General features: G+C 37.0%; 1 protein-coding gene across 1 annotated transcript in view; it reads right to left on the reverse strand.

Annotated features, from left to right (window-relative positions):
* Positions 1-23576, reverse strand: part of SEMA3E (semaphorin 3E) — a 151511-nt gene extending 127935 nt beyond the window's left edge. The window contains exon 1 of the mRNA XM_009943572.2: positions 23317-23576. Within this exon, the coding sequence (XP_009941874.2) occupies positions 23317-23431 (115 nt within the window). The 5' untranslated portion in view covers positions 23432-23576. The remainder of the gene's footprint in view (positions 1-23316) is intronic.
* Positions 23577-26648: the final 3072 nt, after the last annotated feature.

The following is a 26648-nucleotide window of genomic DNA, read 5'->3' on the forward strand; positions in this document are numbered from 1 at the left end:
CTGGGGTGAAAATCAATTTATTAGTCCATACTGGCACATGTAGGATGACCTATTTTATTGTAGCCCTGCTTTTTACACCGGTTTGTAGTTAAAGAGAAAGTGACTAGAAGTTTCTCTAGGAAATGAATCTGAAGAATTAATGTGACTGGAGATCGTGCTTTCAGCTGGTCTTCTAAAAATCTTATCTTTGCCAGGATGATGGGCAATTTTGATAAGAACTTCATTTTGATGCAGAAAAAATATCTGCTACATTCTAATTCAGTTGATTATGATTTGAATATTTTCTTTTTAAAACAAAATACTGTAATGGTTTTGTTTATACCTGGGAAATGGTCTTCCACTTAATTATTATCCATCACTACACATGTGGGTTGGCCCAGCACACCTCTGCAAGTCTAAAGCAATAGGTATAGTGAATCCACACTGATGTGAAATCATGAAACCAATGTAGATCCACTGAAGTCATGGATAATAAGTCAATTTATGTTGAAAGGTAACGTAAACTGCAATGGATTTGCAATTTGGATGCAGTTTAATTTGCACTGAGTGACAATGGTAGTTAGTCTGATTATATTAAAATTTAGTTCTGGGAAAACCCAGTGTCTGGCATAAGCAGAGAAAGTGCAAGTGGAAATTATGCACATATAGTATAACAAGGAAAATGTTAATTCCTGGATTATTCTGTATCTCAAATTGGAAAACTATTCCTTCAGAGAGAAGAAAAGTGCACTTCTGTTGAACTATTTTGCTTCATGAATAAATGTGTAGTCACTCCAGGAAAAAAGGTGTTTGAAGTATGATGATTGAAATGCCAGGTGTAGGCTAGACTCGTTTTGCATAATAGCATTCATTGAAGAATGAAATTATCATCATTGTCATCATGAACTCTGATTACTACTGTACTGCTACAAACTTTACATTGATTTATCACACAGAAGTTGTGAAACTCTGTATCAACACTGAAAAACAAATATTTAAGCCAGATCACATAATTTGTCTCAAACTCGTCAGGTTTCTCTTACGTAGAAGGTTACAGAAACAGCCAGGTGTGGACAAACTTTGCTCAGGGGTTATTATTACACATGGACCCAAACATCTTTTTACAATCAGTCACTTCAAGACGTACAGGTTGAGACAAGACATACTCTTATTGAAGTAATGGCTGCAGGAAACCAGGTTGTGCAATCTCCTAAGCAAACTCTTCCAACACCGATACTGACTTTCTGCTCAGGAGGCCCCACTTTTAGATGACTGTGTTGGGAGATTGCAGGCGTTAAAATTCCTTTTGTTAAAACAGATTTCAGCCAGTAAACTGAATATGCTGAGTAGGAGAAAACTGAACTGCCTTTTCTAACTGTGAACATCACGTTCTCTTGAAATAAGTGCGGCTACTTATCACTGCAGGCGAACAACAGGACTTCCTGCTGGTGAAGGACATATGTTATTTCAATATATACGGTGAAAACGATATTGCTCCATGAGATGTAGACAGACGTGTTTTTTTGAATCTGTAGGAATGATAAACTGTCTAACTGATCTGTAGTGAAGTAGAAAACTCTATCCTCAACTTAGTTAAACGTCCAGGAAACTGACTATACTCCACGGATCTGCTCCCTAGTAAGCTGAAACACCAGGGATCTCTGCTTCTCAATTACATGTAGAGAACGGCAATTGTTACACTCTGTACAAGTTTCCAGTGTCCCGCTGGCTACTCAAAATTGAAGTCTTGAAGAGAAAATTGAAAACATGAGATTTGTTGCTTAAGTCACAGAGTGGTCTGTAGCATCATTTGGAAGTCTGGATTTACTGATGGGAGAAGGACAAAGTGGTTAATGGCTCTTCCTGTCGGGATGAACTACAAAGGTTACTCAGCTAAGATATGCTAACTTTTGTATTAAAACAGTTCATCTATTTTCCAGACATTCCCACAGGATTAAGGAACATGGCTTTAGAACTTTAAGTGGTATTAAAATGACAAGGAAGCCTTCTTTAAACACCAAGGTATGGTATTGAAATATTATATTTAGCTATACAAGGATTACAAATAGTAAGGTCTTACATCTCTTAATGTAGTCACAAAATCAATAAGCAATTTATGAAGCTACTTACTGTCAAGAACAGGAAAACAACTATCACACTTTGTAAGCATCATGATAACACATTTCAAAATGCAATATTTAATAAAGACAGCAAATATTATGTTTCATTAACTATGAAATCCAAACCATTACAAGAACCAAAGAAGAAATGACAAGGTATTCAAATCAGGACCTGTACATTATATGGACTCTGTCTCTAAAGATCATTCACATAATCTGAAAAGTGAGAATACTTTTTATGATAAGATTATTTTATATCTGTATTTACTATTGTTACATCTTTCAAAAAGAAACAGTATTAACTTATACCAAAAATTCGTGTTTTAATTTGATCAAGGGTACAGCTTTCACAAGATTATGTGTAAAAACTTCATGAGATCTACCTCATTGTTATTCACAGTTCTTTTCCATAGGTCAAGCTGTGTATTGGTAAGGAGAAAAAATGTATGGATACATAAACGTATACACAGGCTGCTTTGTCTACACTGCATCTATCTGGGACCAGACTGAAAACTTTCTGCAGCTGTAGCTGTTGTTTGAAATAATAAATAGAACAATAATATCATGATATTTCACATAAAGAGAAACCCACATATCCTTATCAAGCGTGAGACAATTAAAAAAATAAGGCATTTTGAAGAATTGTCTTTATCACGCTAAATGAGAACTTGGCGTTTAAGGTTGTGTCAGATTCTGTCAAAGCATAATGCGGTATAATGCAAGAGTTCTTCAGTTCAAACCAGTTTTCAATGTGCTTATGGATGCCAGCCTGAGATGACCAACTGTAGATGTGGAAAGGCAACACTGGTTTCCATTCCAGCAGTTTCAAATAACCAATTTGTCCTAAAACTGCTTATCTCAAACTGTATTCCCAAGTGTAGAACCAGCAATGTAAGAAATTCAGAGTTACTGGCCTGATTTAAGATGCGATGGGAAGGAAATGGTATCCGAGGGATGTTTTTTGTAATTCTGTATCTTCCTCTAGAATATTGTCACACTTCTATTTCTGATTCTAGTTATCATTACAAGGGTAAAAACAAGACACAGGGGAAATAGCAGAGATACTTAGATAAATTATCTAAATATTTAATATCCCACAACACTGCTGTTCTTTGTTTTGGTTTTCATTTCAACAAACTGAATGTTTTGGAGGGTTCCATTATATGAATCTTTGCTAATGAGTAGTTTTAAAAGAAGTCAGTCACTTCCTACACTTTAGTTGTGGGGTGTGTTTATGATTTTCCTAGAAAGAAAGAAAACAAAGCAGCTACTGCTTCTAAAGCCAAAACAGTTTGAAAAAGCAACAAGATTTCAGCCACGAGATCTTTTCCACAGGTTTCTCAGATGTTACATTGCACCTCAAATGTAGGAGTGTCATCTCACAGAATGACAACTAGCATTTTATTTAGATTAAGAGTGTCCTGCTGAGGAAGATAACCTCTCTGTCCCACTGATTACAGATCTGAAAGGTTAGAAAGACCTCCCATTTCTTCTGTGTATATGTGTCTCTAACTCTGCAACATAGGACACCATGAAAAAAACCAACTAACATAGGTCAAGTTTATCTACACAGCTGATAGTGATCTATCAGTTTAGATGAAACTCTTCAGTTGCTGCTCTGTGACTTTCTGCTGTAATGACCTGGACCCTAAGAATGATAAGAAGGTTGTGGATTCTTGCAACAAGAGATGAACAAGAAATCTATTATATTTCTTGTTTTAGCATGTGGGCTATGGGAGGATGCAGCCTGCTGAGGTCATTTTAAGAACCCATTCCAGAGAAAATGTGTCACAGCGGCACAGCCTTATTTAATTTCAACACATTAATCTGTACGATCCTGATTCAGACTCCAGTGGTTTTTCAGATGTGGTTGGTTTTGATGCTTTTTGTGTTTGGTGGGGCTGGGGGATGGGCAAGGAATGACTTTCCTTCCGTTTCTCCTGGCCCACTGAAATTGTTTCAGAGGATGCTCACAGACTATTTCTTTTTCAATATAGGCTTAATCACAGATCCTAAGTGCACTTAACTACAGGGATATAGGGATAGCTAGTATGGAAAAGACTGTAGAAACATAAACAACCAGAAATTGAGTGTGGATTCACAAAAACCCAGAAAAATAACTTAGTCATAGTATTTTATGAATCTGTAGGGAATATTCTGCCTGAATATGATTAGTAATCCCAGGGCCTAAACTCAGCTTTACTTCCCAAACAGTAAAAATTCATCAGCATACTTTCAATACTTTGAGAAGATTTAGTTAGCTATGAACAGAAAGAAAGAAGTAATATTTGGAAGGATCGTGCATCTTCGCTGCACTGTTAATATGGGCTTTCACTCAGTTGTCATTTATACAAGAAACCCAAGGACAAGCTTAGGAGTGCTTCAAACAAAATGAAAAGCCCAGCTTGGGCTGTGGTATGTCAGCTAGTTCTGTCCTGATTTTGCAGTGAGGATGCAGTGAAAACAAAACTAATTATGCTTCCAAAACCACAAGTTCCCTTAAAAATTTGGAAAAGATCACAAGAGCCACAGCCCACTGAAGCACTACAAAGTCAGAGGATGTGTTCACAGAAGTCCTAAACACATGTTCAGAAGACATGGTGAACTTGAGCTTCAGCATGTGATATACAGCTCAAATCTTGTTCAACTGACCTTAATGCATATAAAAATTAATACAAATGAGATGTGTACGTAAGTAGGGAGACTATGTGTTTTCTCTTCCCCTTTTCCAATATAATATTATTCTAGAACTATCTGGTCATGAGCTGAAAGACAGGTTAATCCTGAAATTGCATGGAACAAAATGCATTATTCATTAGATATTTCTGAATTCATTGTGCACTGATTTTTACAACTCAGAAAAAAGCCCACATAATCTTATATCATCAGTCATCATTACAAAATCCTTATCCAAAGGAATGTACGCTTTTAACAGAGAACAGACACAGAATGGTATTCTGTTTGGAAATGCTCATCCTGGGAAAACAAAAGCATGACACTTATTCGGTAGTCATGAATGATCTATTGTTCTGTTTGATTATGTCACTCTCCTTCCAGATTATCCAAGGACAGAAGAAAATTTTCATCTGCTGTAAAACTCCAGATAACATAAACAGTACATGAGAAATACAGTCTATTAATTTAGCCATAAAAATTTTACCCAGGATTTCATTGCAGATTAAGAGCTTACTTTTGTCTCAGATCAAAAGTTTAATCATTTGAAGTAGGAATTCAGAACGTGTTTGTCCATTTACTGCTACTGGAATTATAAGGACTTTTTTCAGGTTCCAGTGGAAGTTTAAAGGAGCAGATCAAAAATAAAACGGATTTCTGAAAGAAGATGACAGCTTTAGGAAGCAAAAAATAGGCAATACACCAAACAGGTTCTGTTCTTGGATTAAATGTTTTAAATAACAGGTAATTTGTTGGAAAATTTGTAGGGGCTCCTCCTTTTCTAACTAAGATAATAATGTTATAATTACTGCTGGTCTGAAATGCACACCAGTTAGTTATTAATATCTTCTACACTTGACCAACAGTTTGATGTCTCTGTTCTGATTGCCATTGCAAATCTTAAAAACTAACTTAATGAAATTTGGAAAGAGATGTGTGGGTTATGAAGTCCAGTTCCACCCAACTAAAAGTAACTCTACAACAAGTGCATGGTTTAGGAGGACTCCCAAGATGTACTAATATTCCAGATTTCAGTACGGGGTACAGACCACAACACAGTTTCCAACTTCCTACAACAATCTGAACACCACAGACAAAGCTGTAAATAAAAAATGCCAAAGGAAGGTAGTTCAAGCATATTGCCAATGACTCTATTGGCAGGAGTTTGTTAGATTAAAGTTATAACTGATCTGAAGAAATTGCAGCATTGCAAAAAGGAGGAGAAAATCGGGGAAGAGAAGAATATGGTCATCAGTTTCATCCTGATTGTGTCAGGAGGGTATAACAAACAGTTACCTGACAGTTTCATGCCAAGAGAAGCATGAAGCCTGTCTCTAGTTATTGCCATTAGCCAGTGCTTCTTAGAAGAAAGGGAAAAAAAAACCTTAAAACTTGAACCCAAATTGTTAATCAAGAGAAAAAAAAATTTCTCACCTTCAGAAATTCGTCTAGGGCCTGAAGCATGGGATTAGGGACATACAGACAGTGTGGAAACAAAGGGTGGCCCTGTGTCTTTTCAAACACCACAAAATACAGAATCAAGGCATCATTTAGGTTGGAAAAGACTCCTAAGATTCTCGAGTCCAGCCATTAACCTACACTACCAAGTCCACCACTAAACAACATCTGTAAGCACTGCATCTACGTGTCTTTTAAATACCTCCAGGAATGGTGACTCTACCACCTCCCTGCACAGCCAGTTTCAATGTTGACAACACTGTGATACTTTTCCTAATATACAACCTAAACCTCCCCTTGGAGCAACTCGAGGCCATTTCCTCTCATCCTATCACTTGTTACCTGGGAGAAGAGACCAACACCCATCTCGCCACAGCCTCCTTTCAGGTAGTTGTAGAGAGGAGCAATGTCTCCCCTCAGCCTCTTTTTCTCCAGACCGAACAACCACAGTTCCCTCAGCTGCTCATCACAGGACTTGATCTCTAGACTCTTCACCTTCTAATACTGACAAGTTTTTGTCAATCAGGCTACCAGGAATACTGATACAGTACCCCTTCAGTGCTGTGCTTCAGTCATTACAACGTCAACATCCGATATCTCCCATTAACAAAATAACACATTTTTGTAAACCTGCTCCTGATCTAGACTTCAGATAAAAATTACCCTAGATAAAAAGTGATAGTTTCTAGAGGTTTAAAGCATGTGCAATTAAAATATAAGAACTCATTGAAACTAACTTATTTATTTTGCACTAATTTAATAAGTCAAAGTAATTCCTCTACCTGGAATTGCAAATTTAACACTTGCTTCTGTACTCTGGAATTCATATTTAAACATACTAAAAGGAAGGTTCACTCAAGAAAATCAGACAGTATAGAAACTTCTCTGTTTTTCATCCAGATCCCTCAAATGCAAGAGACATATGCCACACAAGAATGGATATAAACACTGCTATAGTCTACAACAAGAATGTATGCATAATAAATACAACTGCTGAAACAAAGTAAAATATGAGAAATGTATTTATTTCTTAAACTGATGTCTGTAGAGGACATGGAGAATGCCATAAAGACAAGGTGCTACTTCTGCTGGAGAGAACTTTAATGACACAGTCTTGGCTAAGATCAATGAGGCCACACAAAAGAATAAAATTGCATTGGAAAATGTCTTGGACATCTCTTTTGTAAACTGATAATAATGAAAACATTTCAGGAAGTTCTAATTAGCCTGTTGAATGGTTCCTTCTTGGAATGGCTTATTTTGGAACATATCAAAGGAAAAGCTAGCAAAAAAATGAAAAAGTAGTTATGCTTGAGACTTTAAGTAATAGTGACAACAACAGAATTAAATTTAGCTTTCTTAGAGGGGGAATAGTATTAAAAAAGAAAAAAAAAAACCAAACCAGGGAAATCAACTTCAGAAGACATTCAAAATCTAATGAAAAATATATACAAAAATAAAATTAAAAGGATCAAAATAATTTGAAAGTTAATTTAAGTCCTTGTATTACTAGCTGGAAGTTACATAAACACATGGTACCAATCACACATATTCACAAAAATGAATTTAAAAAAAGCCACAAAGCAAAGCAGCGAGTCTTAGATTTTTTTTCTGAGCCCAGCAGAAACCATTTTTAAAAAAAGAACAGCCCAATGAGGCCAACAAAAGAGAACCAGCCATGACGCATGAACCAATGGGGTTTTGATACATGACAAAGTTATGATGAGATGACAAATTCATATGCATCAACTAATTGTTGATAACTGGGTGCCTTAAAATCAAAGCAATTTGGCCCCCATAAATGATGACTCTGTGAAATTTCTTTAATTTGTGTTTGCTGTAGGCTGTGAGTGTGCACACAGATCACAGGATAACAGAATGGTAGCAGTTGGATGGGACCTCTGGAGATCATGGAGTCCAACACTGCTGCCAAAGCAGGGTCACCTACAGCAGGTTGCACAGGATAACCTGCAGGTGGATCTTGAACATCTCCAGAGAAGGAGACTCCACAGCCTCCCCAGACAGCCTGTTCCAGTGCTCAGTCACCCTCAAAGTGAAAATGTTCTTCCTCATTTTCAGCTGGAACTTCCTGTGCCTCAGTTTGTGCCCATTGCCCCTTGTCCTGTTGCTGGGCACCGCAGAAAACAGTCCGGCCCCATCCTCTTGACACCCACCCTTAACATATTATAAGCTTTTGTAAAGACCCCTTTCAGCCTTCTCTTCTTCAGGCTAAACAAGCCCAGCTCCCTCACCCTTTGCGCGCCGGAGAGATGCTCCAGTTCCCTAATTCCCCAGATGCCACATGACTTGCAAAACCATTGCAAATGGAGTGTGTTCCCAAGTCCTGTGTTTATGATTTGCAAAGCTACAGCAAAATCTGAAGAGTGAGTAATTAAATTCAAAACCAGATAAATAGTCTGTAGAAGGATGCATGTGCCACCTGGGCTACCTTGCAATAGATGAGCAACTGTACATTTCCTTGCAGTTGTTCTTCACCACAATGATTTATACAAATATCTATTCATGACATATTTGTTTCAAGTAATGATAAACCCTAAAAAAAAAGTACCACTTAACCTCACTGATAATGTATCGAGGAATTATTAGTATTTATTGACATTCATCAAAAAGCAATTTTGTCAAACTCATGCAAAATGGGTATCAGACTTTGCAGAAAAGCATGTCATGTTTCAAGAAACAAATGTAAAGCTCTTTCAATTTACTGTTCTTTTTTTCCAATATTTGCAGTTTCTATTTCCAAGAAGTCTTGGCAGTGCTGAACACAGTAATTTTTAAAAACTAATGCTTACATTCTTAAAAGTATTTAGATTTCTGTACTAGGACTTCAAAGAAAAATGCTGTACCTCAATTTATCAATACAGAAGTCTCACCATGGCTAAGAGAATTCATATAGAACTTTTGAATTAAACACTAAACTGATAGCAAAAATAAGCATTCATGTGCAGACTGGAATTGAAAGACAACACCTGCCATTTTCTCTCTAAAAGTGTTGCTACTCTTTCTTGGAATTGAGAGACAACAAGGCTTGTTTTAACATTCCTAAACTATCTGCAAAATTGAAGTTAATTAACAGTGTCTACATAAACATTACAAAAGAATAAATGGCAGCAGCTTAAGGAGAAATTTGATTTCATCAGCACACTGGAACTTTTGGAATGCATTTACTGTGCAATCAATAAAAGGATAAAGGATAATTTATCTGATTCAGTATCTCAAAGCACTTTAAATAAAATTCTGCTGTACTTAATTACTTTGGAGGTTACTGATAAAACTGCTTGTTAGAATGAGATAAAATAATTTGTTAACAGTTTGTCACTCAGAGCTGAGTGACGCTAAGATAGAGTAAGAGAATATTTTTTCAAAGAATGCTTCTTTACAAGAAGTAAAGAGAGAATATTTTTTTGTTATTACTCGTAAATTTCAATATGCTCAGATACCCACAGATTTTATTTTGTCTTGTTTGTCTACACATTTGTCAGCTGCTAGCCTGAAAAGCTTTTACTTTCTTTAACTGTTCTTATTACCAAGCCTATTACTGAAAACTAACTGATACTAATGTAGCGGGATTGATCTGGGTTAGATAAAGCCTTGTCTCACTAGCGTAGCGATCTGGTCTTCTCCAAGTTTCCCAGTCTGTATATTTTTCTAGTAAGGACTCTTTCATCTTCCACAGTGATATAGACCTTACGTGGTCTTTTTTTTTTCAGATGTTCTTTTCCTTCAACACTATATTGACCCAGGAGTCTGCTTTGTTCCTTGGCTTCTTACTTTAGTATTCTCTCTCTAGAAACCTTCACATGTGTGTACATCTTCAGGATTCCCCTGGAAATAAGATCACGTCAAAATCCTACAGGGAAGGGCTGGGATAATAATCCTAACCCATCTGAAAGCAGGAAGCACCACAGAAAATCTCTTCTAAATACTCCTTTTATTTCACTGTCCTCAATTATTGGTAAAGGACAAAACATTAAGAAACAAACCCCACATATATATTACTTTTAATATTTTTAATCCTTAAGAAAGCAGTCCTAGGGCCTTAACTCGTGTAATAAGACAATATCTTCAGACTAAATTGTGCTTGGTGATCAACCGGACTTCCTAGGAACAGCTACCTGCAACACAGAAGACTGAAATTTCCATAGGAACTACTGGAAAAGATGATTGCATTGCCACTAAATTGACAGGAGGTTATCTGACTTCTTAACAGAAATAACAGTGTGGAAGGACTAAGAGGATGAAGATTTATCATAGTAAAGATTTTATGATTCTCGTGTGATGAAAGTAACAGTCTAATTCCCTAGGAAAATGAGGCTTTTTTCATCACTCTGCTCATTGTTAGCAGTTTGTTCCCTATGAAACATGAGATCCCTTCAACCGATTTCAGATTTCTTGGGAAAAGGGTGCAGAGTAGGAGCAGTCTAAAAAACATACAGTTTTTCTGAGTTTCATGAAAATCACTAGTTAAGAAATGGAAATACTCCACTAGTTCCTTAACCAAAAGGAAGAACAAAGTCATTATCCAGTTAATCTAATTAGTAGGCAACTGGTCATTTAGTACATGCAAACTGACAGGTCAACAAGCACACGTAGAAACAATTATTCTCCTGCTACTTTTTGTCCACCTAGGGAGCCAAAAATGTGGTTAATGAATATAAAGAATTCCAGGAACACTGTTGAGGGTTACATGAGAGGGAGACAGCTGCTGTGAGGGAGACTTTAGTGCCTGGCATACCATTATGTGTGCTGAACTAGGAAAACATTAGGAATGAGGAAAGGTGACTATGACTTTGGAGGATTAAGTGATTTGTTAAGAAATGGAGATACCAAAAAACGTACTGATAATAGAGAGGAAGATCTCAGACTATTTCAGTAGGAGAAAGAATAGAGAAAGCCCAAGGGACATGAGATATAAACATACAGAAGGTCAGAATACATTTCTTTCACTTTGCATGTTTGTTTTCTGCTTTAATGATTGTCTCCTATTGAGCCATGTCCTGGTTAATATTTCTTATTGCTGGTGTTATGCTGCTCAAAGATATTTCAGTCTAACTAGGCAAAATAATAGGTAGTTGGAATGAAGTTTTATTCTCACATTTACGTTAAATAATTGTATTGGGAAAAAAAAAAAAAAAAGAGATTTAGCAAGACTTAAACACTTGCGGATCCAGGAGCTTCTTGAAAGTTCTTCATAAAACTTCTAAGTGAATCCAGACTTCCCAGTTCTAACAGATTATTAACATGTTATTGGTGGCCCAATCAGCCCATCAGAAAAACTCTCAATGAAAGAAAACAACTGTAACTCTTCTTTCCCAAAGTAAATATTTTAATTACAAAAGGATTTGGTTTAAAATTGCACACAGACATGTTTTACGGGTACTAGCTTCTATAATCGTCACATCAGATCTCTTGAGTTCACCATCTAAAATAGTTACCAGCAGTTGTGAGGTCTTTATTGAGGTTCACCATCTATGTTTTCAGCAGATATGAGGCTTTCGCAAGGGTAAAAATCAGTAAGTGTTTAGGTGAGGAACAGGTTGGTTGAAAACCAGTGTTGTCCAATCAACAATGTTAAGGAGAGCCTGAAGGCTTTCTAATCCAATTATGCAAGTAGCTCTCAAGATCTATCTCCACCCTTTGATGTATTTGGATATAATTTTAAAAGCCTGTAAACAGTCCTGTAGTGACTAAGTAGTTATCAGCATTATTAGAATCCTTGTAAAAGCAGCTGCAGAACTCCAGGATGCTAACAGAAACACGGTGTTACCCCATGCTACTGTAATACAGTTACCACCAGAAGTATGGGACTCAGGTGGATGCACTAATAGCTAATCTCGGCCATCAAAGTTACAATGTCTGGTAAGAGCAGGCCTTATAGACTGAAGAACCAAACACTTATAAAACAACACAACTGAGACAGAGTTTGCACAGAAATACACATCTGTAGAAACTTACCGTCATGTTGCGAGCAGTTAAACACAGAAACCAAACCACACCAACAGCGTTGCAGCAGGACTACAGTCATGGATATAATGTGTGACTAATTCAGGAAAACTGAAGCAGTGTTTTTTCATAGATTGAAAATCTACTTTCTACGTGTTAATTTGTACACCTGTAACCTCTATTTCATAGTTCTAAATGACAAGTACCCACACATCTTACAGTGCTCTGTGAGCTCTTCAGAGAAGCATTTTCTATAAATACTGTTTTCCATATAATACAGCAGCATGGCAAGTTGTTAAGTCTCAAGCCTCTTCATAAGTGTTTTAACCAAAGAATAAAAAGGAAAGTGAAATTATACACATAAATCGAAATCGTCAATTTCATGTTGCTTTGTAATGCCTGAGGAATGAGCAAAACAGAACGACTTGTCACTATTGTTTTTAATCAATCACGCTACAGTGATGGCCACAAAGAACCTGTGCCTTAGACTTTGGTCTTGCAAACAAACCCCAACTTAGCTTTTAATCAATGGAGTCATTTGCGTGATTAAAGGAACACACATGATCAGACATTTATAGGATCAAAGTTTTAGGATATGGTCTATAAGGCTGCCTTGTGTGGAGCAGAAATAACTTAAACAACTTGTATATAACCACTGCTTAGAACTGCTGCTTGCCCAGAGAGTAGCTGAGCTCTGGCAGGCAGCCATGAGAGGCCCACCTCTTTTGGTGTGATAGTGCATCAGTTTAGTTTAAACTGCTCTGAAAGCTGCTTAACCTAAGCCAGCATATCATACTTAACCTAAATCAGCATATTGTGCTTAAACAAAATCAGCATATTGTGCACCAAAGCAGACACAGAACTCGCCTGAACATTACTGTGGTCAAGACAGCTGTGTCCAGCAGCTATGATAGCCATTTACATTACTCTAGTGACTACTCATTCATCCTCATCTTCCAGACCATTATTAGATCAAAGACATACTACTTAGTAATAATATCTTCACTTATACTTTATCAACGCAGCAGTGCTGCAGTTTGTAAGCTCTGCAGGAGGTCATTCTCAGCCAAAGGGTTTTATCCTTGGATGTGTAACACCCTAGACCTATCATCAAACATTCATCCCAAATCCATCTCACCTACTTTTATCTGAGTGTAAGCTAGGCCTCTGGTTTAAGCTGACCATTATGTCATTCTATACTCAGAAGAGACAGAAATACACTTCCAAGCTAAGTGCAACAACAAAATGTATTTCCTAAACATCTTTCGGAAATTAAAGTCAGGAACAAGGAATATCCTGTCAATTCTTTAGTCACAGAAGGTTATGGGAGGTTTGCTACTGTCCTTAGTAACAGTGAAATAAGGCCTCTGTTCTGTCTTTGTGTTAAAGATTTCATTTATTTAAGAGTAGTTTTTAAGTACAATGTGCTGCATTCAAAGCTGTTGTTGGAGAACCACTCTTTAGCGTAACTGTTTATTTTATCTCCTAGATGTGAAGCACTGTATTTACAAGAATTTAAGTATTTTAGAAATGAAATAACCCATTGCAGTGTTTGAGTATTGACCCACAGAAGGTGCAGTCACTCAAAAAGGTATACTATGGAATCAACAAAGAGCTTGGGACTGTTTACAGCCTGATTCTGAGCTATAATAAATGCTCAACCTGCTCAATACTTTGACACCTCAATAGTGTGTTTAGAAATGATGACTCTCCCAGATGCTTGTGTAACCTGAAAATTTGCAGAAGGACATGGTCATACCTAAGATAAGCAGAGAAAAGAAAATAATGACTGCGTGCAAACACAGGCACATAAAGACAAGATATTTTTTCAGCAACAGCCTTAATAAGAACAAGATCTCTTAAGACAGCACACATCTTTCTGGGCTCCCAGACAACATATTTTCTAGCTTTGCATCACACCATTCTCAAACAATAGAGCTGAAATTTTTAATAAATTAAGGAATGGGTTTATTTTCCTTTACTCTTGGCTTTTACCACACACCCACGGGAAAGCGCTTAGTTTAATCATAAATAAAGGGTTGCAGGAGCTCGTGGAATTGAGCAACACTTGCTAACCTTTAGCTTTCTGGCTGAAAAATCACCTTCAGTGATGACCCCAGTGAATAGTGCTATCTGGAATAATTCCCTCACATTAAGCAACCTATTATTTTACTACTATTAAGTTTTAGTAACACTGCTGGGAGAAACCATCTGTTAAAAGAGAAACAAGGTACTGACCCTTAGGTATTTGGGGACTGTTGTTTTCTGCAATCAGTTTAAGGCACTTTTCTTTCATTTTGTACAATTTCCTTTCACCAGTGTCGGGAAGATCAGAATAAGAAAAGGCTGACATCTCTGTGATGTTTATTGCACATCAACAAATAAAAGATATATTTACAGTTGCATTCACCATTTCACTAGGTCTATTAAACAAATGTGTTGTAAGAAAAAGCTTATAAAGCAAACTTAGCAACAGTAAAAAACCCATTGTTTGACTCCCCATAGAAGCTTCAATTGCTTCACAGTATGAAGTCAGGAATCCTTTAGATAAAAATAAACACAGAACACGTAGAGAAAAGATACATTAAGGAAGTTAAGAGGAGTGAAGTCTTTCACTGAGCGCCTGTCTTCCAAGCACTGGTTCCTTGGTTTAGAGAATTACTTTGCAAATAGTTTGCAAAAAAACGCCAATCATTATACTAGAGGGATTCAGCTGAGAACCTTTGAAATTAGTATATAAATATATTTGGGGGGATTAAAAGAAATAGAAACAGAGAATAAATTTCACATGCTGCACCGAACATGAATTTCCTAAAACCTGATGAAACAGAAATGTTAGCAACAGGATTTCACAAAGATCATAAACAACCTCTTTTTCTTAGCTGCTGCTGCCAAATAACAGTCTGAAGAGGACTATACATTGCTTGTCATCAAAGTCTTATAAATAATGAACATCTTCTGCTCAGGCCAAAGGTATAAGCGAAGTTATCAGTGATAATATTTTCCTTTCTCCTGTTTTTGTCTTACAGGCTTCTTTTGGTTGAGTTTGATTTTTTTGGTTTTTTTTCATTAAAGAAATTTTCATCCTTTTATTGCTTCTGTACTTTGGCATTTAATACTCACACAGACCACAAAAAGCTTAAAAATATCATGTATGTCATACAACCTTCCTTAACTGGAAAGATGCTTCACAACTAGGTTTCTGATATGAAAGGTCACATCAAGTAAATTCAACTAAGAAAGGTAATACAGTTTTAGAAGCTAGATGTTGCATGTCTATGACAAATTAGTCTTTGCCATTAGAATATTAAGATGTTTCATTTGTGCTGACCTTTTAACCCGCAGAAGCTTTGAAAAATTCATTTTTTAATCTGTCCCGTGATACTGGAGATCTAAGTGCCAGGAGTCAACCAGTAACAGGCAAGCGAGTTACAGAAAGTGCTATGGCACCAAGGTTCTCCACAGAAGACAAAGAGACAACATGGCAGAGAGTATTGCTGTTTCCTGGTAAACTTCATTGGTTTTGTTCTGTGAAGTGTATGAGGTAAATGGAAGGCACTTCCACCAGGCAAATGAAGTTTCGGTCTGAACCATTGCACTGCATTCAAGAACAAATCTTGGGTCATTATATGTAACTGGAAGACTCTTGTTGTTAAGAAGAGTTGAGCAGATTCTAATGGGCAGGAGAGGTAATAAAGCATACAAAGTAATATATTGAGATAGGATAGCAAGACATGACATAAACAACTACCAGTTATCTGAGACTAATAAAAAGTAATTTAAATATGAAATTTAATTTTTATTCCATCAAAAATTATTTTTCAGCTACGAGTGATCCAAGTTTTACAGCTATTGGCTACATGCACAATCTGTGTGTCATGCCAGGGCCAAGACATTTGGCAGGCATCACCTTGTTAACATCTCTGTGGTTACAGATCTCCTGTACATACTTGCACTGAAACCACAAAAGGAACCTTTGACAAGTCATTATATTCTGGAGATCCTGCAAATTACAGGCAAAATAAGAATGAGAGTAGTCTAGAAGAGAAACCAAGATTCATTACTAAGATGATACATTCACCTAGACCAGTGTGGTTAGTGTATCCAAATGCCTGATTGTAATGTGCAAAGGTCTAGCATCAAGAAATATCACAGAGAAACCCTGAGAAAAAACAAAGAAACCCTTCCTTGTGTTTGTAATGTTGTTTCTTAAGAAAAAAAAATCTCAAAACACTTATGCATAGGCGATTTTTATAGGCATGAAAATCATCACAGGACAAGAAATAACTGAATACATAAAGTTACATACCTGATTTACATTGGTTTGAAAGGGGAAAATAAAGAAGTCTTTAGACTGCTATAAAACAGTTTGCCAAATGGGTGCAGCATGAGTGAAAATATATCCATCTGTAGCTTCATGAAAACTAACAGAAGATGCTTAGAGGAGAAACACAGTGATGTCGTCTTTAACTGAAATTATTAACAAGGTAAACTCTCTCTTCCAAAATAAGAATTTGTAGTCCTGAGGGTGGTCAGAAGGACCAAGATCAAGGGAAAAAGGAATTTGTCAATGTGAGATGATAAAAGCAGGGAAAAAATAGGTTCGTAACATTTGTTTTTGAAATTATGCTCTGTGAGAATCATGATGGTATTATTTGTTTTAATGTATGAAACAAATTCATTCAGTTCCTCAAACTGAATCTCAGCCATGACAATTTACATTTTTCATCAATTTAAATATGGAGTCTATTTTAAAAGCCAAAATATTGTTTCTTCAAAGTTATTTACATCCTTTCTGTACAAGAGTTTAGAATTATATTTTAATTTTTTTATAATGCAATATTTTCATTCTTTTTCTCTTTCAACATTTTCTTTCGTGTTTAATCATGAATTCTTAATTGATTATTTAAATGCCATACTTTAATTAACAAACACAAACCTTTTAAAATAGTATACTCATTTTAAGAGGGTTCTTTTTCTGTAAAACAAAGATTATTATCTTTATTCCTGCAGGCTATGAATTTCTTTAAGAAATGAAAATTGTTCTAATTAATGGTGGCTGCATGCTAGCATGCTATAACTTCATCATATTTGCCTGGCTACACGAAGAAAACAAGGGCGGCAGTTTTAAAAATATTTAGTATTCCCATTGCGCACTTTTAGAATATTTATTGACCGAAAGTTCCTCAAAAGGCCTGAAGCAGATGCTCACCCTTGCACACCATCCTGTAAATCATACAAACAGCATTCATCTTGTTTTTCATTTAAGTAAAATGTAACACTTGCTTTCAGTGAAATAATGATGACTACAATATCTGATGAGGACTTTAAAATAGCAGATGGCATTATCACTTTGAAAGCAGGAAGGTAGCTCATGGAAGCACCAGCATGCAGGATATTCTGGTCTTGCACCTTCAGATGGTACTTATTTCTTTAAAGCAAAAGCAGGAAAGTGGTTGATGTTACGCTGCAAACAGTCTGCTTCTTACATCCCTGGCAGTGGTGCTTATCATTTCAGCTTTCTGCTACAGCAATACTTACAGAAGCATTTGTCAACAAAATGCAGTTATGAAAGGAAGTAGCATCGATCCTCTGCCAAAAATTTCCTGTCTTGGTGAGCAAGTTTCTCTGGGATTGCTTGGAAACACTCTTGAACTTTCTGCCAACCACCTCGTGTGATATATATGAATAATGAACCTGAAGATTGTCCTTATTGTTGGTAAAGAATCAGTTGTCTGTCCGGTGGGAGAAGGGATGAAAAAGCTCTCCTCTCTATGCCACAGATGACCCAGAGATAGTTGTGTGTCTCTCCCTAAGACTTTCCTAAGCTGAAATTGAGTTCCATGTGGCCTCAAGAATTTGGGTGAGAAGAAGAGACTGCTTGTCACGTGTTTTTTCCAAACACCAGTAATTATGGTTATCAGTCCTTATACCCAAACAGATTTAGACCTGGAGACATTATACAGGATCATACAGGTCTTTAGCTCCTAAACCCTCAGAATTACACTGCTCTAATTCACTGTAAGAAAAATCCAAACTTCAATCTGTTATATATATACACACATATTTAATAGATATATATGTGTATGTATACATACACATAATCATCTATCCTTTGTTTATACAGACTTCTCTGGATTTTATGTAAGCATAGACCACAAGCTAAATCCTTATTCTGGTACGAATTTAAGGTGATTTCTATCTAGCATCAATTAACATCTTTCTTGAATTTGAATTTGCCTTGGTAGGAAAACTACTCTTTCCCAGTCATTCAAAACCAAATTCTATTACAGTGAAAGCTGTTAAAAATAGAAAGCATTTTCATGCATGAAATTGGATCAGTCAGGATTCAATTATGGGCTATGTGACTAGTCATTAATTAGCCACAATTTATGTGGCTAGATGATTACTAATGGAAAATATTATATTTGCATTAAATATATTTACCTACTTCAGAAATCACAAATGCCTGTCTATAAATTCCCTACATTTTTGTTATTCACTCCAGTCATCAGTCCCTGAGTAAATTTTGCTGCCACCTAGCTAGAGAACTGACACAGTAGGATGCCATGGATAAGCATGATATAGTCTTAGTGTTAATTGCAATGAATTCTAAATTAGTATTATCAAGAAAGTCAAAGTAGATGTGCTAGAAGTCTGGCTCCTGCTAATGGCAATGAAACATTTTTTCTTCTGTAACAGACCTCAGCAGCCCTCAAAGATGATTAGCCAGCCCCAATCAACCTAAATTCTTACGTGTTAAGTGTTTTTTATTACACATTCTACATATTAAAATCTGTATATGAACATGTAGAGTATCACTTTCCTTCTGCAACATTTCAGCTCTCTCCTCCTTAGTTGTCTGCTGCTACTCTTTGAAATTTTTATGCTTAAAGAATAAATTTTCTAACTGAGATTATTTTCTTCTAAATTTACTCTGCTCCTTCTACCTCTGCAGAATTCTTGACTCTCCTACAGAAAGTAGCAAGCAGTTCCCACAGCAGGTAGCAGGCAGATATTTGGATGGATAAGGCAAGCACAAGTGCTACTTAACCATACCTTTCCCAGACAAGAACAGTGTCCAGTGCATAGCTACACAACCTGAAATCAGGCAGTTCCAAAATCCCTCGAGTCACTCAAGAGCAATGTAAATGGATAAAATAGGAAACAGATCCCTTAAGATCTGCAAATCTCTGCACAGAACCCACTATACCAGATCCCATTGCAGCAACAAAATTGTACAAACCACTGTAAGGGCTCAACATCTCATTTTCATACTGTTACCTTTGCTCTTTGCCATATTCACAAATTAGGGGAAAAAAAAAACAAGTTAGAAATACACCACAAACCCTGCATAATGCTTGAATTATACAATTACATCTTTCATGGGCTCTGTAGGCCTCCAAGCTTCTAGTGTAGCTCTGTTAGGCTTATATAAATATATACCTCCTGTCCTCTGGAAACCCAGTTCATTTCAATCTGTAACGTAAATAGTTTCTTTTTAACCTGCAGCCTGTGCTGATTTCACCTTAATTATATATTTCCCATTGCAAGAACTCAAACTGTGGGATACTGGGAAAGAATTTAACTAGCAGCCTATAAAGCATAGGGGCTGAAGCTTGGCTTCCATTAACACCTCATTAGGCAGAGCCTATACTGTATGTAAAATGAGCTAAAGATTTTTAAATGTAGTTGTCAACCTATAACATAATAATGTAGAAACTTTATTTCTCTGTACTACAGAGAGAGTGACAGTAATTTATATCTCTACAAATCAACATGAAGCTACTGGAGTACGTTATTACCCCAAGCAAGGTCTTCGTTGATCATCAGCAGCCACTGACCTTTAGCACAACCATACCACTAATATCGCAAGTGGTACTAATTGCTGTGTAAATTTTCTGATAGACAAAAGCTGGTGGTTTGAGGAAACACCTTCAAGTCCTGGATATAAATATAGTTCAGCTTACTAAAAATGAAGTTAAAACCATAAATTTACTATTAGGTGCTTATAGGATTGATTCTAATCCCACATAAAGGAATAACAAAATTCTCATTTTTGAATTTACTGCAAATAAAAACCATCCTCTTCCTTACCAAAAAGTCACCGTTACATTTTGCAATAACTTGACAGGTTTAGCAGTAGCTGAAGAATGTAGGACTTTCATCAACTCCCAATGAAGCTGAGTAAATGACCATAGAGTCATATGGGGGTTGCACAATATATTCCTTAATTGGCAAGGGGATTGTGGTATTCCTATCCATCAGGTGACCCCTCTGCACAAGGGTTAGGAACTGATCTTGTTGCAGTGGGTTTGGAGGCATGTGTGTGCTGCAGGTGAAAGCTGGTTTGCTGTGAGAGCAAAAAGTTCTCATTCACTGGCAGTTCACTACACTTTCACTGAGCATCACTTTTAAAGAAAAATAAAAGACAGAATTTCTGAATTTATAAAAATGAAGGAGTCTCTCTTTCTAATTTGTGGAAACTTTCTCTTGAGTGTTTAACGTAACAAGTTTTTAAAACAGACTAATTTTTAATACTTTTTCCATAACAAAACATCTGTGCATAGACCTCATCATACTCATCATAGAAGCTTTTAGCTTGCCAATCAGCACTCGCCTATCTTGCCACAGCCTGAATCCCAATTAACCAGTAGCATCCACAGTTACAAAGGCAGGCAGTGAGCAGGATTGCTTACTTTCATGATTCAGGGTCTTTGCAGAGAAATTTTAAACTGAATTTAAAGCTATTCCACACTGAAAACTCACACATATGGGCTTCATCATCCGTACCACACGGCAACTCACACGACAGGCTGGAGCAGCTTTGTGCGGAGGGTGCACGACCGCCTCCTTGTAACCACGCCGTGTCTAGCTGGTACCCACAGCAGCCTCTCTCTGGAGTAAATGCAATTAAGATGAGGGGCCCTCCTGCTGTTCCTATTTGATTAGTGAATACAGCATTACATTTACTCATTGTCTTCATGTTTGGTCGCTACATTCTTTTGGCTGGGAGGATTGCAATAGCTGTTCCCAGGGTGCAGGCAGGTATGCCATTTCTAATCTTTGGCTCAGGATACATGGTCAGGCACTCACTGACCACAACACTGCTTGTAAAATCAGTCGCTTTTCTTAAGTGTGATAAATGCGAGAGAGTGTTGTACAAGGTGAAATATAAGATGGTGATGTGCATGAGTGCTCAAGGTAGAGAATTTGCTTGGGACAGATCATTCTGTGTCATTGGATCTGAGTAAACTGACATCAGGCAGGGGAGGTTTGGCCCTCTGTGAGAAGCGGATGTTTTAAAATCTCCTTGAAAATATCAGAGTTCAGATGTGTTATGGCCAAATTACTGGCTCCCTGCTGAAAATGGAAGTAGTATGCAGTGAAATGTACACTGATTCCAACCAGCGGAAAAACAATTACTTCTACAAGTGAGCACAGAAGCAGTTAATAGTTGCAGCACCATAGTAGGGAGCTTGCCAAAACCTGCATCTAACCCAGAGTCCTGAACCAACATAAGAGTGGGTCTATTTGTCTCATTTACTATGCTTTTCTCATCTCTCTTACCCCATCACATGCAAACAAATATCAATAATAATGATAGCCTTAGTAATTATACCTAGAAATAAAACAATGTTCAAATGCACATTTTCAAGAATAAGAGATGTGAAAGGGTTATATAATGAGCATTTGTCACTCATTCCTACTATACTCTGAAACTATACACTATAAAAGTAGTGGTTTATGTACTAAAAGGGAACATATAATTTATTTAATTGAGAGCAACTAATAGTTTATTTACAAGACAGCTTTCCATTACAAATCTTTCTTTCTTTAAAACGTATTTCACTGCCCTATTAAAGCAAACCCCTTTTCTTACAGCTTCCTAGCAAGACATTTAGACCAATTATCCTACTCTGCTTCTCCTTTCTTTATAATCGGTAATTTAGCTTGCTGTATAAAACACAATTAAACCTTGTTTAGACTAAAGCTGTCTACACGTGGAGCTGTAGCTGATGTTAATTCTTAAATCTTAGCCATACTTAAAATAGGTGTTCTAATGCACTTCACACTGATGCAGTTTAGTAATCACTTTCATAACCACAGAAATGTTCCTGAGTAAATTAGCATTTGTTCATTCCCAACTATGTCAGCAAAAAGCCATTTTCTTTTCATCTTTGCATAAGAGGTAATATCAGAATATTGCTGATTGGCCAATCATCAGTTTATCTTCCACACTTACATTTTTTCATTCCTACTGGATTAACTGCCTGTCATGTATTTATTTCTAAGCACATAATCTATAAATGTATGTACTGCTGCAGAATACTGAAATCTCATGATTGTGCAGAGATGTTTTTTATATACACAGATTTAAATCCAAATTGTAGGGAAGAGTTTAAATAACATTCAATCCAGAACCAAACAAGGAGGTACTCTAAAGCAACTGAGGAACAATTGTTAAGGCTTCAGGTAAACTGAAACTTAAATAATTCAAAACAAAAAACAGTTGTAAGTACTCTACATACATATGTCAGAAAAAATAACAGTTTTGTTTCTTTGGGTAACTCAGTTAAACTGCAAGCAGACTTATATTGGCAGTTAGTCATTTTAATTATAGTGTGATGACACTTGCTAGTTTGGAAAATGAATCATACGGTTGCATAGGAATCCAGTCTTTTTGCCTTAGCTATATTTGTAGATAGAATTCTAAAAGTGAAACAGACATTTGATTGTTTAAGTGTTACTTGATGTATAAGGGTATATTTATTCAGCAATAATTTCAGGTTATCTTCTCCGTTTCTTTTCCTCTTATTAGACACCAGATATCCTTCTTAAAGTATGGAGGTTAAGACAGAATGACAAGAAAATCTAACATCCTTTCAGGTAGAAGAATACTTCGGTAGCCTAAAATCATCACCGTAAGTGTCTTAAATCTTCCTGAATTCAGTAAACCTAATTATAGATGCAGTTTAGTACAAGGAAACAACTCACGAGATTTCTGAACAGGAGTATTTCACTCTGTCAAAGGACCATAATTTAACCCCAATGCAACACTTTCAGTGAAGTTAATGAACTTGCATTAGCATAAAGTCTTTAAAAACCTGACATACTGACCTACCTTTATGTGACAGACGTAACCTTGGCTGCCTTGTATCTGTTGCATGACATCCAGTCGGTAACTCTAGTAACAAGCCATATAGAGCCAGGATTAAAAGGTTCTGGGCAGATGCCATCCTGCCCAAGATCAAATTCTTGTGCTCTTCTCTGAACTGCTGCTGTTTGTTTGTTGTTTTGGTGGGTTTTTTTAAAGCTCCAAGTTCCACTTCTATTTTCCCAGTGCAGGTAGATGTCTCTCTTTGGTCAGTTTGTGGGTTAGCTCTATGGGAAATTCAGTGTTCATCAGAGCAGTACACAGCCTCAGATAGCCATTTGTTAAGCTGTGCAAATGTCATGTAAAAATGTTCCCTCCCTAGGACAATTGTTTATAAAGTGCGAGGACATTCCAAGGCGTTACTCTGCAGTGTCGTGTCTTGAGCTCTCGTTAGTAACTCTGCCAGTGGATTCAGGAAGAAGCAGTATTTTCAGTCCCTCCTGCAAGGCAATTCATTCAGAGAAGCAGGGAGGAAAAAAAAAAAAAAAAAAAAGAAGAAAGCACCCTCCTCCTTGGTGCTCTTCAGAACTCAACCCCTTGCTCTGACTTGCCAAACAGCTAGTTTTAATTCACCTTTCACCCTTGCTAATTAAAAACAAGAAGTGCCATTCCCGCCTGGAGTTGCAGGATTCACCCAGCGGGGAAGCCGGGCTGTCAGGCTGCTGGATTTACGGAGAAAGTTCAGGGAGGGTTGAGGCAATGCACAGTACTAGCTGTGTCTAGGAAGCGTTTTAATCCACGTGCCGTGCACTGATTCCTCAGTTGCTTCGTAGTTTCACGTTGTAAAGCATCGGCAGAAGAGTCAGAATTCCTCCCATCCCTTGCTTTCGAAAAGTCATTTCAGCTTTTGTTCCCAGCTCAGTTTTAGAGGAGGATTAACCCTTGAATTAACTATTTAAGTACATTATCACTTAGGGTCATTAAACAGCATGCTACTAAGTGGATCAGAATAAAAAGATTCCAGTTGTATATCCTTTCTTACTTTAAAGGAAAAGATTTAGCTTCTGTGATTGTTTTTTTTCCCTAATGTGGCTTCTCCCCATTACATTTTAAATGTCTGTAAGTCTGGAATCTTAGGTCATCTACACATGTCAGTAAAATTACTTATCTGACTAAATGCTTGTAGGATTGGGCAGTACTTAAAAAAAAATCTTGAACAGAGAGCTGTGGTAGCATGATAAACAACATCGGATTTGCAAATGTCAAGCAGCTGCCTCTTATATTGCAACTAACATGTACCAGAAAACTTGATTTCTTTTTCACGTCATTAGCAACTTAAAAATATACTCATGGCAAGAACTGATTTTTTTTAAAATAAAGATTATGTGTATGGGATCAAGGAATAAAGTTCTTTGTAGCTAAGATCTCATGTATAGAATCATTCAGAATTTTGTGAGATGCATTTTAGTCATTAATAATTGCATTTTTTTTTAAAGGGATGGAGCATTAGAGTCATTTCAAGTCTTTCTACTTCTCATTCTTTTATACAGGATAAGAATCACGAAGAAAGGAAAATTAAAACTAATATATGCACTTGACAATAATTCACTCTAAGAAACTTGGTAGCCAACAAAAGATAATGAGATCTGGAGAGACAGATTTAATAGAAATTTCTGGATGCCAGCAAACTGAAAAGAACGCAGTACAATAACATAATGAAATGCTAATAATTGGAATAGCAGGATACGTGGATGGGGAGAAGACAGATCTATTCAAGAAGAATAAAAAATATGAACTACTACAACAGGAAAAAAAATGCAACTTCGATGAAAAGACGAAGTAAATCATGAGTATGCCCAAGGACTCCTGGAGGCTGTATAATCAGGAGCAGGTCATGTCTACCTGTTAGTTCACCAACAGTAGGTCACAGGTACACATACCTGGGCTTGCTTTAAATCAGCTGGAAACCGGCCAGCAGCAGTTAAACCACAGGAGCAAGAGCTAAATCACACAGCTATTTGCTCTATTTCTTGCACACAACTGCAGGTTGCACAGAATTTTATGCTGATGTGCTGGCTGTCTGGCAGTAGCTCAGCATGTGTGCTTGAGACATTGTTAGTGGAGCAGAAGGCAATATATATGCTTTGCCTCCAAACACCAACATCAGCACAGATGAGTTTATCATCTACTTGATGGTGTTATTAGTATTGGCACCTTTCTGTAGTACTGGGGCATAAAAATGTGCTGCTTTTGACCATTAAGATCTGCTGTAAATGAGCATGACCTGGTGCCTGTTGAGGTGAGTGAAGACTCTGAAAACTTCAATTTGTCTTTGGGTGTGATTCTGTGAGTTTTTATTGAAATATTTATATTTTTCTCAAAAGAAAAATAAATTAATAGAGTGCTCAAAGACTCATTCTTTCTCATTATAAGTCTGTAAAATTTAAACATTTCCAATTCTGAGATAGTCCAAGTGGAATTTTTTCTTTGAAGGATGCTGATATGGAAAACTTAACACTCCTTCTAATTTAATGTGTTCTTCTTCAGAAAGGACACAAAAATCCAAGTGTGAGCTCACAGTACAAAAATTAAAACCATATTCAATGAAGAAAGCAAACATTATACAAACCGCAAAATCCTCCCTCTTTCCATAAGTCCTCTCCAAGCTGCAGCAGGGTGTTATTTATTAATTTTCCCAGGCTGCACATAAGATTGTAGATGTTCAACAGACTGGATAGTTAGACTTCAGGTATCCTGAAGTGGTACCAAAAATTTAGTGTGACAAGTTCAAAACAATTTCCCCAACTTTGAAGTTCTGGTTTCATTTTCCAGTTGCGGAAAGGGAATTGGGGGGGGGTGGAAGGGACAAGGGAACTGCTGGAAACTGTGGGTCTTATTTTGTGTTTAGATAAGAGGTAGGGTGCAGCAGGTCTATGCAAACAAGATACACATAGAAATAAGGGCAAATCCCCACCAACGTGAGGTCACATGCACTCACATGCATTTCTAACCCCACACGTCCCCAGCCATTGCACAGCTCTTTGGCTCCTCACAAGCACAATGTGGAACTCCAGTAGACTCAGAAATACCTGAACAAGCTGATTTTCATATTTATGCCTAAGGACAAAGCTTTTTTAGTCTGAAATCTGAGTCTCAAGCAGGGTGGGCCATGCGGGTGCCACAGGCTCCTGCCCTTGCCTGCCGAGCGAAGGGCTACAGAGTAGAGGTGCAGAAGTAGGAGCTGGAGCTGCCGCTCGACGTTAAGGCTTTGGCTGTCAGCAAGAGATGCCGGCATGGGAGAGAGCTGGGAATGGCTGCTGAGCACAAGGTAAGATGCCTGCACTGGAAAAAAACCTAAC

This window comes from Opisthocomus hoazin, chromosome 8, assembly GCF_030867145.1.
Source record: "Opisthocomus hoazin isolate bOpiHoa1 chromosome 8, bOpiHoa1.hap1, whole genome shotgun sequence".
In the NCBI taxonomy this organism is placed as follows: Eukaryota; Metazoa; Chordata; class Aves; order Opisthocomiformes; family Opisthocomidae; genus Opisthocomus; species Opisthocomus hoazin.